General features: G+C 36.5%; 1 protein-coding gene across 2 annotated transcripts in view; it reads left to right on the plus strand.

Annotated features, from left to right (window-relative positions):
* Positions 1–18558, plus strand: part of LOC147035272 (vomeronasal type-2 receptor 1-like) — a 296355-nt gene that overhangs the window by 236162 nt on the left and 41635 nt on the right. For both annotated transcript variants that reach the window (XM_085896323.1, XM_085896332.1), the window contains exon 11: positions 12791–13064. In XM_085896323.1, coding sequence (XP_085752449.1) covers positions 12791–13064 — 274 coding nt within the window. The remainder of the gene's footprint in view (positions 1–12790; positions 13065–18558) is intronic.

Consider the following 18558-nt stretch of genomic DNA (forward strand, 5'->3'; position numbering starts at 1 on the left):
TACTCCACAAGAGGGAGACACTCTTCTTGTAATTGTATTATCTTAGTCAATCATTCTTTCAACTTCCTTGTCGTTCCATCAGAAACAATGCTTCAACTTTTATTTTATTCAAGTTGAATTCAATAGATATAAACAATTTTTGGAGAGATAATTGTTCTACATAATGTACTAAAAAGGAATTTTTAGGATTATATGAAGCACACGACTGAAAAATATAAATATATTGTTGTGAAACAAGATGAGATATTAAGGGATATATATTTTTATTTTATAAACTATTACATATATAAATGACAACTATTATTATAAATCTTATGGGTAAATCTGCTTTTGGAAAAAACCTGCATAAATCAAGGTTCTTGAATCGTTCAAATGAGAATATTGTAAATTTATTTGATAAAAACACCCTGTGATATGCATTGTATCAACAACAACTAGAGTAATAAGACCTGGAGAAGTAAAAGGTGAACGTTATCACTATATTTCAGTGGAGGAACACATGCGATTGAGGAATGAAGGTCAAATATTTGAGGAGGTTTCTCTTGGTACAACAAAATATTCACATTGTAAGAGTGAGTTAAAGAAACCAAAATCTGGTGGTCTTGGGATATTAGAAACTAATACAGAAGGAATGAAATAAATTATTAAACATCTGAGTGGGGTTAACATTTTATCATTCGGTTTTGATGTTGATGAAGAAACTCAACGCAGACGTATGAAAAGCAGAGATGCAGGTATTAGTGAAGAAGAAATTGCAACTTGTATTAATGTTAATAAAGAATTTGATGAAATATTTAAAGAAAAGGATTTATTTGAACACATCTACTTTAATGATGAAGCAAAGGAAAAATTGCCTGTTCATAAAATGATATTTTCCAATAATTAAATGGAAGCAAAAGAAAGAGCAAGAAGATTTATGGAACATCAAGAGTTGGTTTCAAAAGTTGTAAAACAACAGGAAGACATAAAAAAGAAACGCAGACAGAAACTAACGGGTGAAGAAGCATTTGAAAGAAAACAAGAGAAATTTTTAAGCCACTTTTAAAAACTTCCCAAGAAAAAATTATAGATGTTTCCACAGTTCCCACAATAGAATATACTCCTAAAAAACTTCAAATGTTAAAAGATTTCAGTCAAATGACGGAGGAAGAATTCGAGCATATAGGAAAATTAGAATATGATGAGGAAGGATTATTTCAACAATTGGAAGAGATTAATCAACCCCCTGATTATATTGTGAATGCTCTTCAAAACAATGAATATTCAGCGGAATCAAAAACCAAAGCAGGACTCATTCAAAACGAACAACCAGCAATATTTCATTTTGTTCAAGAACAGGTATTGATGTTTAATGATGAATTAAGGTTCTTGAGTTCTGCTGAACCTCCTGTTAAACTAACTCCGAGATTAATGTTTCTTCTCACAAAAGATGGAAGACAAGGTTCAACTGTGAGGGATGAATAAAAGTATGTTGATAAACCAATGGATATGAAAAATAATGAAGAAAGAGTATATATTGATCTGCTGGTCTCTTTTAATTATAGGGTTAGTCTTTCTGGTTAAAATTGGAAGAATGAGAAGGAGAAACACATTATTCAGGCTTTAAGTGTCCTTGGTTCAGGTGTACTTTTATTCCAAATGACCCATCACAATTAAATAATAGACTGTGATTGTTGTGAGGTAGTAAGAAAGCTGGAAATAGCAATTGTTTTAATGAAGCATCAGCCATTTTACACCAGTTGATGAACATGAAATTAATTAATAAATACCAAGACAAAGACATTTTATCTCATATTAAATAAGATGAGAAGCACAATCCTTAGTTTTAATTTCACAACAAGCAACCACACATCTTCATTCCCATACCCACGACAACTTGACACAACAAAAGAATATGAGCTATCTTTATTGTCCATGGAAAATTATAATCCCTTATTTAAAATAACCGAGAAAAATGACAACTTTAGTTATAATCTTGGAAGTGTATACAAAACGATAACAGTTTCACCCAGAGCATATGACATTTCTCAAATAACTTCCGAAATTGGTCGTCTTATGAAAGAACAGGGTTATGAACCAAAAAATATTGTGATAGGTATTCAAAAACATACTTTAAAATCAATGATTAAACTTAAAAATAACTTCAAGGTTGATTTCACAATTGATAATTCATTGAGAGAGTTATTGGGTTTCTCCTTTAAAAAGATTGAAACTAATGGGACGTTTTACAGTGACCATGTCATTCAAATATCCTCTGGAATAAATTCGGAATTAATTCACTGTGATTTGATGGATGGTGCTTATAATGATGGAATAAGAGCAAATACAATATTTTCCTTCAGCGCATACTCAACCCCAATTGGTTATAAATTCAATATGGAACCCAAAAACCTGGTTTTTCTCCCTGTGTCAGGAAAAACCACACAGAGTAAATGTTAGGATAACCGACAAAGATAATCGTATGATTTATTTTAATGGAGAAGTTATATCCATTGGAATTCACCTACGTGAAGTTTTCCAATAAAAAAATATGATGGTTATTGTGAGGAAACCCGAGTTGAGAAAATATAAAATAATTACAGGGGATGGGATGTTCCTTTCACCTAACGACAAGGTTGAAAGTATTATCTTGGTAGAGGATTCTATAAACGTAAGAGACAAAGGGGTGTCGGGCATCAATTTAGAGGAGATGGGATAATTGATACTCTAATGGGTATCGGTTCAACTATTCTTAAACATAAAACCTAATTGGTTCAACTGCTTCTGCTATGGAAAATGCAGCAGGTGCTATAAAGAGTATAAAAGATGACCAAAAGGAATCTCATAAATTACAAGCAATGAAAGAAATTAAAAAAGGCAAAACTCAGTTGTCTCCCCAAGAACGACAGAAAATAATTCAAATACTTCGGTCAGGGTTTCAAAAGTTTTAACATATTTTTTCCGAAATAAATGCAAGTATGAAAGCAATTGATAGTATCTATGATTTGGATGATAGTATTGTCATCTCAAACTCCACTAAAAAAGAATATTACTTCAAGGCAAATGCAATAACTGGAACAGACTGGAATGGAAATGGTACAAAAGTTTTGAAATAAATAATCAAGAACTTATTTGAATCTATCCGAAATTTTCTTTGTAAATTTAAATTCACAAAGGCTGGGAATAACACAAATGCTGCACTCGTAAATGTTTTCTTCTGGAAAATGTTTGATAGTGTGCGTTTGTACATTGGAACACAAGAAGTTGAAGTGGTTGATTATGGCTCTGCTGTATCTGAAATTCTGAAATTTACACTATACTCATTCAGTGATAGAATGGGAAAGGGGGCTCTCGAACGTTTTATTCCTGATATGTCAACGGGAACAAACACAGACCCTGGAAATAGTCAAAGGAAAGGAAAGTATAATGATGATGCAAAAACAGTAAATAATTTTACTGTGGCAGTTCCTCTTAAAGGAATATTTGGATTTTGTGATCTTGATAAAGTTCTGTATCGTCTTTAAATTAGATTTCAACTAAAAAGGAATGAAAATGAAAATAGATTACTTTTTGGTGTTGCTCATGCTTTTGGTGCTCAGAATAAATTTGTAATTGATGAAATTAGTTGGTACAGTTTATTAGTGAATATACTCCTCATCTTAAAACAGAAGAGATGTTGAATAGAAGACTTCACTCAAAGAAACCACTCAATGTATCATACCTTAAAAGAAGATGTCACCACGTTAAACTGAACCAAACCACTTACACGTGGAATTTGGGTTTTCTGGAAGGAAAGCCACGATATCTGTGGATCATTTTTAAAAAGCCAAATGGTGATACTACTACTGATAAGAATAATGCATTGAGTGATAATGCAAGGTGAAACAACTTCGTGTTTCTCTAGATGGAACATTTTATCCACGAGATAGATTGGAAATTAATTGGGAAAAAATGATTATGCTGAAGCATATAAGTCTTACCAAAAGGTATGTGAAAGTAATGGAAATAAAGATCATATTTTGGATATGACAGCATTTAAAAGTTTGTATGCAATCTATGCATTTGATCTGAGTGCTCAAAAGGAAACTATAAAGTCTAATCGAGTGGATACTTCCCTATACATTGAAAGAGGAGAGAGAGTGAAGAAGTTGATACATATTGTTTGCTTTTGGAAGAAACAGAATTACAGATTAATACAGATAATGGTATTATGATTAGTCTCACATAATTTTTTTGTGAAATAAATGAGTGGCAAAGTATCAACTGGGGTTTATGTTAATCAAATCAATCTTCATAAACTATCATCTTGTTTTCAAAATCAAAAGCCTTGTATGATTAACGTTAATACAATTCAGAGAAAAGGAGCAGTAAGAATTGATGTTTTGCTCACAAAAGAACAGGTTAAAATATTGAACGATACTGGCTCACTTAAAATTAAAATGACAAAACCAATGTTGAAAAAATATTCAATAAGAGAGATGAGTGGAGGAATTCTCCCATTTCTAATTTCTTTATTTGCTGGTTTAAGTGTAGCTGGAGTATTGACAGGTGGTATTTCAACAGCGGTGAAAGCTTCCAACGAAAGGAAGGCTCAACTCTGGGCTCAAAAAAAATTGGAAAGACACAACAAAGAGTTGGAGAAACAAATTAGTGGAAGTGGTATAATTGTAGATTTTGCTGAAAAACTTGATGAAGGTATGCCTGATAAAGTGACGTTGTTAGTTGGAGATATGCTTTCTTCTATCGCTCAAGCAGGTTTAAAATAAAGTAAAATTTCTAATATGGATTGGATTGTAATGGATTGTATCTTTCTAATAAATAAATGAGCATGGATGAGTGGTTTAAAGAATTTCGAAAGAATAAAACATCAAATTTACAACTTGTCAAATATTGTAAGAAATTAAAAATTCATAATGTGGTTATTTGTATGCGAGATGAATTAACAAACGTGCCTAGACATAAAAATAATATTATTATGAACTTAAAAGATAATAATGGGAAAGTTTCTCATTGGGTTTGTATTTTTAATAGTCAAGACAAATATTATTTTGATGGTTTTGGTCTTCCACAACCTGTTGAAGTCATAAAATTCTTACAGAATGGTGTTTATCAAACATTTCAATTCCAAGAATTAAATTCCAAGTGTTGTGGTCAATTCTGTCAATATGTGTTATTTCAACTCAACAAAATAAAAATTTTCGTTACATTATTTTTAATCTAATATAAATGACTTATGTTGGAAAAGATGGTTCTATCTTTGGTGTATCCCAAGAACTGGATATTTATTTATCAAATTGTTACACAAAGGCACAGGCTGAACGACAGAAATATAGTATAAAAAAAAAAATTAAAATGAAAAATGCTTATAAATTAATAAATTGTCCAAGCCTTACTGATGCGAATGACTTGGTGAGATTAAGTGATTTGTCACAATATATATCCTTAAATAAAACGGCCGTGTATTCCAAAGATACAGAAGTTTTGATTTTATCTCCAGGTCATACAGAATTCTCGGTTCCAATTAAAATAAATTTTTATGAAGAACGGCATATCGTTTGTATGAGAATAGAACAATGGGGGTATGATATGAATGATTTAGGGTATAATTGGTCATTTAAAATTGACCTAGAAGACCTTGAACAATTAAATCAGTCTCGTAAGGAAAAATATTATCCACTTGATGCAGAGAATGAGTTTTGTGGATGCACGATTAGAAAACAACAAATAAAAGAATTTAATAAGGGTAAATATAATAATGGTTTTGCCCTAGTTTATATCATGAAAACAGAAAAAACAGCATGATACATAATAAGTAAGGAAATACAAAATAATTTATCAATGGGAAGATGGGGAGGTGTTTCATGTCATAATATTATTCTGTTATATATTTCTCATGAATAAATTCCAATAAGAAGGCTTCAAGAAAATTATCATTTCTGTGTCCAAGCATACCTTCAAGAAAAGGGTATTCGGTATTTTAATAAATGTTCTTCAACATAAGAATGAGGTATTTTCAAGAAAAGATCGGCATGATGCTGATGTTGATAAACCGACAACTTTGGATTCAATTAAAATGTTAAATATTGAAAAAATTAAAAAGTTAAGAAAACTTAAGGCTCTTTTAGAAATTCAGAAGAAATATTATTGGTTTCCTGTTGTAAAAAAAATAAATTTTGGGCTACAGGAATAACAAGAAATCCTGATGAATATATGTATGATATTGTATGGGGTGTAAGTGATGCTTGGATAGTAAGGGACGAGGAAGGAGTTGAAGAAACTGAGACAGAAGAAGAGAGTGAAGAGGAGGGAAAGGAGAAGAGAGAGAAGGACGAGAGGTAGAAGAGAGAGAAGGAGGAAAGAGAGAAGAGAGAAAAGGAGGAGAGGGAGAAGAGAGAGAGGAGAGAGAGAGAAAAGAGAGAAGGAGGAAAGAGAAAGAGAGAGAGAGAGAGAGAGAGAGAGAGAGAGAGAGAGAGAGAGAGAGAGAGAGAGAGAGAGAGAGAGAGAGAGAGAGAGAGAGAGAGAGAGAGAGAGAGAGAGAGAGAGAGAGAGAGAGAGAGAGAGAGAGAGAGAGAGAGAGAGAGAGAGAGAGAGAGAGAGAGAGAGAGAGAGAGAGATAGAGAGAGAGAGAGAGAATGAGAGAATGAGAGAATGAGAGAATGAGAGAATGAGAGAATGAGAGAATGAGAGAATGAGAATAAATAAATATCAAAATTTGGAAACCAGTGAGATTAAAAAAAGATTGGAGGTATAACAGAAAATAAAGAAATCCCAATGTACCGAAGAGGAAAACAAAGAATTTACAAGTCTATGAGAAATATTTTCTAAAAGACTATTGACATCGTTTTCAAGGGAAAGATATTGACATTAGTTAAAGTTTTTCATTTTTTTTCTTAAATAAATGGAGGAGAGAGTGAGGTCATTTCTGAGGATTCTTTATGTTTTAAAAATGAAGACTCAAATGTGCATGTTGGAAACGAAAAAGGTTTTTGCACTCTGCAGGAATTTTTATCATAAATAAATGACTTATTGTCTCAAATATGAAAAGAAAACTAATACTAAAAACATCTCATATTTTAAAAGTAAAAATAATAGGGTTATACAAAAAGGTACATGTTCGGTGTGTGGTTCAAAAAAGAGTCAATTTATCTCCAAACACAAATGTGGAGGAGATATACAAAAGTTTTTATCAGGAAGTAAATTTGCATCTACTGGAATATCAGGGGAATTACATCTACCAGGGTATTCTTTCTGTGGTCCAGGCACTAACTTGGATAAAAGATTAGATAAGGCAGGCAATCCTAAACCATGGAGTAAACCCATCAATTGGGTTGATGAAGTGTGCATGAGGCACGATATTGATAACGGGAACACCACAACTTTGAAAGAAAAGCATGAAGCCGAAAAATGTTTTATAATTTGTCTCTGGTACAAAATCCAAACTTGAGAGAAAAAGTTGATCGTTTCATCGTGAAGAAAATGATCAGTACCAAACTTGGGCTTGGAAATTCAAAAAACTTAGAGGCTCTAATGATGTCATTAAGACTGAAGAACAATTAGCTGATGAATTACATAAACCAATATTCACAGTTTCATAGAAGGAATGTTTATTCCAAGGAAGTTGATTATATCTGGTCCACTCATTTGATTGAAATCAATAATGATAAGGGATACAAGTATGCTTTAACCGATATTGATTTGAGAAGTAGAAACGCATGGGTTTTCCCTTTAAAAAACAAAATGGGTAATACTCTTATGTTAGCCTTTCAACAGATATTTAATAAAAGTAAGAGAAAACCTAAAAAAAAATGTGGACTGACGAGGGTGGAGAGCTTTATAACAAGACATTTATGAATTTTCTAAAAAATAACAGCATTACATTATACAGTACCTTTTAATGAAGGAAAAGCCGTTGTAATTGAGCACTTTAATCATACTTTAAAAGAGAGTCTATATAAAAAATTCACACAACTCGGTTCTCAACAATGGTCCTCTTTTATTTAGGACTTTGTGGATAAGTATAATGACACGATTCACACGTCAACGAATATGAAACAATCAGAAACATTTACAAATTTATAATATGAAAAAGAGATTAATGTCAGAAAACCTCAGTTCAAAGTTGGTGATATCATATGAATATATAGGTGGAAATATAATTTTGAAAAAGGTTATTTTAAACGATGGACGAACGAACTTTTTAAAATTGTTGATGTAATAGATATGGTTCCTTGGACTTATAAGATATATGATTTAGAAGGGGAAGAGATTTTAGGTTCATTTTATTCACAGGGATTACAAAAGACAAAACTAAGCAGATAATACTCATGGGAGTAATAGGTTGACGCTTCACTCCCCTCTACGATGCACCTTTGTGGACACTCGGGGACCAAGTCCGAGTTGTAAAACAGGTGGCATCTGCCGAGGGTTAAATTAAAAAAATATATATATATATATATATATATATATATATATATATATATATATATATATATATATATATATATATATATATATATATATATATATATATATATATATATATATATATATAGTGTGTCAAGGGGAACGTTCTTACATCTCTGAACCCCAAACACAGAATCCTCAACTGAATAGTCTGCCAAGGCTTAACTTTTGTTTGTTGGTGTGTGTGCAATGGGGGACGTTCTTGGATCTGTGAACCCCAAACACAGAATTCTCAACTACATAGTCAAGTCTTATCTTTTGTTTGTTGTTGTGTGTGTGTGTTTGTGTGTGTTTGTGTGTGTGATAATATAACAGGAAGAATAATCAACCGCAACCCATCCCTAACCCTCACATTCAAAATCTCAACCCCAACCCAACCCTCACCCAACACAATATCTTTTTTTAAAATACATATTTCAACAATATATATAATATATATATATATATATATATATATATATATATATATATATATATATATATATATATTAATGTTTTTTCACTTCTTCCAATTATGTATTTTAAGGCTTTGAGTTTGATGAAGTGGAAAGGGGGAGTTAGAACCTTCCTGCATCTTCTTCCCAGAACTAACAATATATATATATATATATATATATATATATATATATATATATATATATATATATATATATATATATATATATATATATATATATATATATATATATATATATATATTGTTTTTTTTCTTCTCTACTTCCAATTCTGTCTTTTACGGCTTTCAGGTTTGATGAAGTAGAAAGGGGGGGGGGGGTGGAGGAAGAACTTTCCTGCACTTTCTTCCCAGAACTTTCTTGATATTGCTGTCATCAAGCACCATCCAACAAAGAACGACATCGATAGGTTTAGATCCCCAAGAGTCTTCTTGGTAGAAACCACATTTGAAATCTCCAAAATATACCCAACTTTCCAAGTTTCCAAGGTATAACCACTTTCCTGTTGAGTTTCCAAGATATGTATCACATTGTGAGTTATCAAGCTAGAACCTACATTTCAAGTCTCCAAAATAAAACCAACTTACAAAGTCTCCAAGGGATAACTCATTTCCTGATTTTTTTCAAAATTTGTGAGTCTCCAAGGTAGGTTCCATATTTAGGACCATCTTGGCAGAACCCTTTTCCAGAGTCTCCAAGCTAGTTATTTAAACCATCAAGGCAGAACTCATTTACTGATTTTTTTCAAAATTTGTGAGGTCTCTGAGGTAGGTTTCATATTTAAAACCACCAAGGATAACTCATTTACTGATTTTTTTCAAAATTTGAGTGTCAAAGGTAAAACTTATATTCTGGTTCATCAAGGTATAACTTGTTCAGTGGGTATTATCTTGATAACTCACAATGAGTACCATTGATGTAAAACTCTTTTTCAGGATTTTGCGGGTCTCCAAGGTATAACTCTTTGGTTGGCTCATCAAGGTCGAGCTCATTCTATGGATCTTGGTCGCTCACAAGGACTTCAACCAAACCAACAATTTCGCCCCAAGTTGTGGCAAAAGCAGTATTTTAATTTTGTATTTCTGATACAATTTCCTGTGAGAGAATCATTTATAAAATTTAATTATAAAATGATTATATGCTTAAATCAAACTTTGTAAATAGGAAAATAAAATCTTACCTCAATTCACAAGAGGTTTGAATCCAGTTCATCAACTTGAAAATTTAGTTCCATCCAAGTAGTAGAACTCCAAAGAACTCCAAAGTCATCCCACTAAAGCTCAGCACAGTAGTCCATTCTCAGTAAAAGTAAAAATATGTTTAAATTCAGTCTGGGTTTCAAGCCTTTACATGGAAAGACTGGTGGGTGTGGTTTCCTTTGGAAATTCTGAAAAATTGTTTGGAAAAGAGATTAACTGGAAATGATTCAAGAGTAGGTGGTCTTCACAAAAGAGAGTGGGGGCTCAGTAAAAGTGGCAGGGCTTAGGAAAAGTGGGCGGAGCTTAAGGAAAATAATGTGTTCCTCAGGAGGTGGACAAACAAGAGCATTGAGAGAAGTTTATCATTTCATTTCTGCTCAACAAAGACATATAAACGAAGAACTAAGTTCTAAAATAATATTTGCGAATATACTCGATGGTGATGAATGTAATTGGAAAATTATTTTATAACCTCGAATAGAACATGGACAAATATTTATTGGATCACTCTTTGAGTGGAATGAAAATTTTAAAGAAAATCAGTGAGTAATGGGGCAGAGATGGATCTCTTCTTTTGACCCCATGGAACGAGAGTCAGAGAGTCAAAGGGGGGAGAGAAAATCATTCTCCTCTTTTGACCTGATGGGCCTTGAGTGAGAAAGGTTTCCCCAAGCATTTGCATGGGAGGGGGAGGAATCAGTCTCCTGTTTTAGGCTTTTCTGGGGTTGATTCAGAGAGTTTTCCCCCTTTTCCCCATTCATTTGCATGGATTCCTCAGAAGCCCCATTATATATCTATTAACACACATCTCATAACCATCCCCATCAGTTGCAGTCGATGCATTGAATTCCCCCAAGACTACAAGTGTATCTCGTCTGGGGCACTGATCAACCACAGACTCGAGCGTGGTGTAGAATGTGTCCTTCACAGTGAGATCACTCGCCTCAGTCAGAGCATTAACAGAGACCAGGGAAATGACTCCTCAGGAGTGACGAATCCTCCGTCTCATAATACGCTCATTGACCGGTGTTACCTCAATTATCTTTGGAGTCAGCTTATTGGACACAGATACAGCAACTCTTTGGGTGTGGTAACCTGCAGAGTGACCAGTCCAACAGTAGGTGTAACCAACCGCCATGATCTTGCTGCAATCCGGCCACAACGACATAAAGAAAAGACAAAAACTAATGAGCGAATAAGCATTTGAAAAGAAACTAGAAAAAAATTATGGGAAAATTTATTCAATATCCTACCTGCTTACTTGAAAGTGGACGAAATAGGTATGAAATTTTTGGAGGATGGTCAGATAGTTTTGCATTTTCTCCATTGACTTCAATTTAAATTGGGGTGTCCCAGAACTCTCCTTTCCCTCCGACTTTTGTTTATTTTGTTTCTCTTTCTCTTTCTCTCCCGCTGTGTTCATTTATTCCCTGTGATGCTTCCACTGTTGTCACTGGTCCAATGTTTCCTTTTTGTTCTCATCGCAGTGAGTTCCGATGATGAGGCTGAAACATAGTCCCTTACCTCATTTTTTACTTCACGCAAATTTTGCGTCAAAAAAAAAGTTGTTGCTAAATTCTGTGCATGTGAACTTTGAGTAAATGCACAATATTATTCAAATCCTGAAATTCTTTGTACGAAGAGAGAATTGGTGTCATGATTCCATGATTTTTTTTTGTAAACATAGTCAAGGTTTGTGGAAGAGTGAATGCTCATCCACTGAAAGATTAGGATCAAACAGAACACAATGAATAGTGCAGAGAGGGGTGGGGGGCAGGGGTGGGGGGGGTGAACGCCAACATCAAAGTTGAAGGCCAAGATAGAGGCAGGCTTGGACAACCAATGAGTGTGCAGAGGAATGGTGGGGCAGGAGAGTATACATTGGGTGTACAAGATGGATATAGAAGGGAACACTCAGGAGGGAGAACTATAAATTTGGAAAGAGCAGGGATTGTGGTGGGGTATCAGTGGGGGAGGAGGGTGGTTAATGAGGGGAGAAAATATCATTGTTTTGGAATGGGGTCAATCTGAGAGATGGTGGTGAACAGCTGTCGAGAAGACCTGGAGGGAAAAATAATATTGAAGAGCATGTGAAAGTTGGTTCCATCAGCAGGAAACAAAGAGGAACAAATGAGTGGAGGTAAACAGTGATCCTGGATTTAATAGCTTCACCAGGGTTGATGGTGGACTTTGTATGCCCTGTATAAACCTGGGGAGGGGGCTGACACAAAGAACAGAAAAGAGGCTGGAGAAGACAGAGAGACCACTGACCTCTCTGCAATGGCGAAGTGATAGGCCCATATGCTTAGCTTCAACACGGGAGATTCTAAACTTCATGTGGGCCTTGGTTTCCATGGCATTAAGCTGAGGAAGGTGTGAGGGAGGGAGCCAGCCCAGAGGGGGAGGGCAGCACTCCAGCAAGCTGTGGATGAAGGCCTTGAAGGTAGATTAGAGTTCAGGTGTGCCAAGGAAGGAATTTGCATGATGGAGGATGCCCAGTCACTGGCTGGTTTTGGAGGCTAACTTTGAAATGTGGCTTGCCCAAAAGAGATCTTGGCTGAAAGTGAGACCCAAGAGTTTGAATGACTGAACCTCTTTAAGAGGGTACTTGAAAATATATGTCGAAGACAATGTACATTCCAAGATAAAGTATATTGTTTTTGCAAATCATAGAAGCTTTCTTTCCTCATTTAGATTAGTGGTTCATCAGCCTGCAAATGTTTAAGTAACAAGAAGGTATTCCCCAGTTTCATGAGAACTGTACCCAGTGACTTGCACCATGCCAATGCCATCACCCACTTGGTGCTCCATTTTGAATGGGTGTTTGTTGGTGCCATAGCTGTTGATGATGATTTTGGTCGAACTGGTTTAAATCAGATTTTGAATGAAATCGAAAGCAGAGGAGTTTGTATTGCATTCCATGAATTGTTACCAAAAGTGAAAAGTCCAAAAACCTTTGAACAGCTTGGTAAGGTCTGCTTTTGTTATTTGATTTACATTTCTCTGCAAAAAATTTGAACTCAAATTTAATGGTATTTTTTTTTCCATTTTCAAATTTAATTGTGATAATATTCTATCATTGTTCTTTTTTCTTTTCTTTTCTTTTTTTTTAACACAGGACATCATCAATTGAGTGAGCTTGACTCAAATTTAAAGGCATTTCCCAAAATATGTTCAGTGTTGCCTCCCGAGACTTCTCTCAAAATTCTCTTAATCAGGTCAGGTCAGGTATGGGAGCAGGTGCCAGAACAGCGCATCGCTGCATCCGTTTTCCTCCAGCACTCCAGGGGCCTCTGTCTGGCCATCGCCCAGGCAGATGACTGGCCCATCCCCATCTACTTGAGATGCTGATCAACCTGCGGCAACCACAAGGCACGTGGTTGGCTCATTAGACTCCCCCACTCAAGAGGCTCCATCGCTGAGAGAATCTGGTGAACAGGATCAGTGTCAGGTAAACAAGCCACATGTTCATACAGCCGCAGCTGTTGCTCACAGACGATGCAGGGACAAATCTCATTTGAGTATCTCTCACCAACCACTCGTTGGACAGAAATTTCGACCAGTGATAGCCAAGGTTTCTCCAAAGTGACCTGCTACCAAAGGAATTAAATCTCCATCTCAGATCGCTGGAAGCGCCAAGGACCTGAGGATTCAGACTTTCGTCCTCCTGCACAGGTGCCGACAGTGCCACACCCCAAGATCCAGTGAATCCATGACTCCCCAGGCCCGACTCAGACGTCTATTTACCTCTGGCTCACAGCCAACAGAGACATGAATATCAATGCCAAGGTAAGTGAATCTTCCTGGAACCTCAATATCCTCAACACAAACAGGTACAGACAGGGTAGCAGCATCCATGATGTCACTGAAAGCCTGGGTCTGAGTTTTGACCCAGGGAACCCATATTCCCAGTGGCTCCGACTGCTCTTTCAGCACCTCAAGAGCACCCAAAATTATATTCAGTCTCCACAAAGATGAATGCATCATCTGCGAAATCAAGGTCAAAGATCTTGACATTCCCAAATGATGCAGCACAGCTTGATCTCTCCGACATCCTCCCCACAATCCAATCCATACAAGTGCTGAAAAGTGTGGAGTCCGGTACACACCCCTGACAAACTCCAGCAACAACTGTAAATAATTCAGAGATGGTATCATCACATCTCAAAGCACTCTCAGAAGCAGAGTATCGTTCAAACATCAGATTGATCAGTTTTGGTGGCATCCCACGAAGACCAAGAACTATTGAGATGGCATCCCGATTCACTAACTCAAACACTTTGCATTGATCAACATAGGCTCCAAGCACCCCCTGCCGATGCTCCAGCCTGCGTTCAGTGAGGACCCTAATAGCAACAATACGGTCAATTGTTGACTGCTTTGGTGTAAAGCCTGACTTCTGGGCACTGGTGGTCAAACAGATGCTAGCGCACACCATCAATAATTATTCGAGAAAAGAACTTGCCCGGCACTGAGAGCAGCATCACCGCTCAATAGTTTTTGCATTCCTGGCAATCACTATTTTACTTTCAGAGAGGGACACCAAGCCCCTCTCGCAAACATGCCCGTTGGGATGATGTTGGGATGATGCCTGTGTTCCAGGTAAAGCACAGAAATGCATGCAATGACATGAGTACAGCATTTCCACCAATCTTGAGAAGTTCAGCATGGATGCCACAGATCCCAGGAGCTTTCCTGAATTTCAACTCGTTCGCCGCAGCCTGTGTTTCCATAAACAAAGGTAGATCACAGTTGATTGGAGGGTCAGCAAGAGGGTAGTGACACCCCTGACATCCAATTCAACAGCTGATTAATAAGCCTGGTACAGCCACTCAAATTAACTGGCCCAGCAGGACTTCACTTTGGACTCCTCTGTCAAGAGTCTACCATCCTCCTCTCCAACTACAGTACACCGAGGAATGGGCTTGGAGAAATGCAATATGCCAATTCCTCTAAGCAGGACAAGAATCAATAGAATACAGGTGATGCTCTACCCCCTCATAGACTCCTCGCACAAAGGCCTCCCTGTCAGACCTCACCGCACATACAGCTTTACGCCTCAACTCCCTGAACAACTAAGCTCTTCCATTAAGCCTGGCCTTGCAACTCTGATCAATGGCATCCAGTGTCCCTTGAGAGAAAAAATTCTTATTTGCCCTACTGTGAGTTCCAAGACATCCAGGAGCAACATCAAGGATGGTGGTCTTCAATACACTCCACAACTATTCAGGATTCCCCAAAGCAATCCAGACCCCCAAAATCTCCACTCAGTCTGCTCGCAAACTCCTCAGCGACCCTTTCATCATTGAGCTTGCCAACATCCAACCTAAGCTGGGATGGTAACATTCTCCTGAATTTAACCTGCAACTTCAGAGTTGCTACAACAAGCCCGTGGTCGGTATTGAGGAACTGCGCACTCTGGTAGATGCTGCCATTCTGGATCATCCCCCAGCAACCATCAATGAGCACATGGTCAATCTCCTTTGCCACACCACCAGCGTTGGAATACCAAGTCCAGCGATGAGCCTGTGGGTGCTGAAACCATTATCCAGCCACCCTAATTCCACGACTGATTGCAAAGTCAAGGAACTTGGTGCTATTCTGGTTCACAGTTCCAGACCCATGGGGACCAACATATGTCTCATAACAATCCTGATCAGTGCCAATCAATGCATTGAAATCCACCAAGACTAGAAGAGTATCTTGCCTGGGGCACTGATCAACCACAGACTCGAGCATGGCACAGAAAGCATCCTTCATTGTGAGATCACTCTCCTCAGTTAGAGCATATACAGAGAGCAGGGAAATGACCCCCAAGGAGCGCCAAATCTTTTGTCTCATAATACGCTTGTTGACCGGTGTTACCTCAATTATCACTGGAGTCAGCTTTTTGGACACAACTGCAGAAACTCCTTGGGCATGGTAACTATCAGAGTGACCAGACCATTCGTAGGTGTAACCACCCGCCATGATCTTGCCACTATCCGGGATTCGAACTTCAGATAGTGCTGCAATACCAGTGTTCAAACACTTGAGCTCAGATGATAACAGAGACAGGTCAGACATGATAACAAAACATGCATAGTATTCTGTTAATTCAGGCTCACGTTTCTTGTTTTTATTATTATTGTTATTTTTTGTACACATAATCGAGGTTCATGGAAGACCAAGAGCAGAATAGAAGGGAACAAAATGGAAAGGGAGAAACACCCTACAGCAGAGTATAAGTGAGGGTGAGAGTAAGATCAAGGGGAGTAATAGAATGATACATGGGGGTGAACAAGCTCCGCACAAACTGAATTAAATGTAGGAAGAAGATAAGGGAGAAAGTAGGGATGCAACAGAAAAGGAACAAACCAACTGACAACTAACAAATGTAAGAGGTGAGGAAGAGAGGAAAATCACAATAACATGGAAAAGGAAGTGCTTGGCAATGTGGTCATTTGAGTACAAGAGATCATGAGTATTAACGGGGAAGTGGTGAACAGCTGTCTTGAATCCCTGGACAGAACAATGGAACTGAATATATAAACTTGGGAAGTTGGTTCGACCAACAAGAGAAAAGAACAAATGAGTGGAGGTGAGCAGTGAACCTGGATTTTGGTCGCTTAACAAGAAAAGAGTTATTGGCAGAACTTGTGCACACTGCAGAAACTTGGGAGGGATAGAGCTAAGAGAGGACAGAAGGCAGAGGACCAAAAGTGAGGTGGTACAAAACTGAGGCCACCAACCTGTTTGTGATTTGAAAGTAACAGGCCTAAACACTCAGAACTTTGTCATGGGCAATCCCAATGATTTTGAGGGCCTTGCTTTCAATGGCATCAAGAGGGCAAGGTCTGAGGCAGGAGCACCAGCCCAAAGGTGGAGAGCATTACTCCATCAATCTGCAAATGGGCAATGAGAGACCTTGGATGCCATAAAGAGAGTTCAAACTCCAAGCTCTCAACTTAAAAGTTAAAAGTCAAGAAGGTGGTGTGCCTGACTGTATCAAATAATTGATGTAATGTTTATTTTTGTCTCCATATTTTTTGTACTTTCAATGAAGAATTTTGTTGACATGTCATGATATATCTTTAGCAATGAGTGTTCCATGTTTGAACAATTAAAAAAAACATTAATGGTACATCATTAATATTAGAATAAACACTGCTTTTTCAAGGGATTCACATGCAAATGACAGTTACCAACAAACTTATTTTACTTGTGGAGTTGTTGCATAAAACTATGAACAATGATCACCATCTTTTGAACCAATACTTATTGTTAGTGAATGCTTGTGTTTATTGCCCCTATTAACTCAATCTAATTCAAAACTCTTGCTTGCAGGTTGCCATTTTTCCTCCACTCTTCCCTCTACCCTGATGTTTGATCATTACCTTGCTTCTTGTATCCAACAATGGTCCCACTGCCACATTATCACCTCACTCTACCATGAATATTCATTTTATAGACAAAATAATATTGAAGGAGAACAACTTCATTTTATAGAACAAATAAAATTATTGACTATAAAAAATGCAAACGATTTCAAAACATTAAATTGATAACAAACTTGATGGTATTTATGGAATACTTACCCCATGTATTCTTGCATAAAACTATGAACAATGATGTAATTAAACAATGATGCAAATGTAATTAAAAAAAATTAAATTCAAATTAAATGGAACACCAAATAAAACAGGGATTGCATTGAAGTCATCAAAAGGAACCTGGATAGGACTCTGTTTTCAACTACTACAACTCTACCCTCAAACCCATCCAGGCACAGCCAAGTCAGCCTTATCCAAAAATAAAAAAATAAAAAAATCAGAAAGAACGCACATTCAAAAAAATTTAATAATTTTATTTGCCAGACCATGTATCCGATCAGGTTGAAAAAAAAAATCATACAGGGTGTTCATAAAGTCCTTGAGTGGTTTTAAATATTTATTTAACTGAACCCGTTAGGGATAGAATGATGCTGTTTTGTGCATAATATGGAGTACACAATAGAGTTTTATTATAAGAGTTACACAATAGAGTTTCATTCATTAAAAGAATTACACAATAACGTTTTATAAAACTTCAATTTGGCTTCCTTTTGTGGCCCTCAGCACATCCAACCGACGATCGATTTCTTGCCATGCTCTGAGAATGCCATGCATGAACCAATAAAATCTGCAACAGAATAAAATGTGTTAGTAATACTATATAATGCAAATAATCTTATCATTCGATCACTAATGGGTTTAGTTAAATAAATATTTAAAACTACTCAAGGACTTTACGAACACCCTGTATATTCTCCATCACAACTCGATCATAATTTTGAAGTTTCAGGTCGTTTTATGCAGCAGTTCAAGTGAGAGAATTTTTCAAATATTTTCCTTCAATCAAATATGCCTGCCAAAACCATGAGACCTTCAGTTATTATGTGCAACCAAATACCACCTGTCGCTTCACTGACAGGAACACTCAGA

Source organism: Eptatretus burgeri, chromosome 1 (assembly GCF_056783735.1).
Source record: "Eptatretus burgeri isolate ZD-2024b chromosome 1, Ebu_testis_v1, whole genome shotgun sequence".
NCBI classification, from domain to species: Eukaryota; Metazoa; Chordata; class Myxini; order Myxiniformes; family Myxinidae; genus Eptatretus; species Eptatretus burgeri.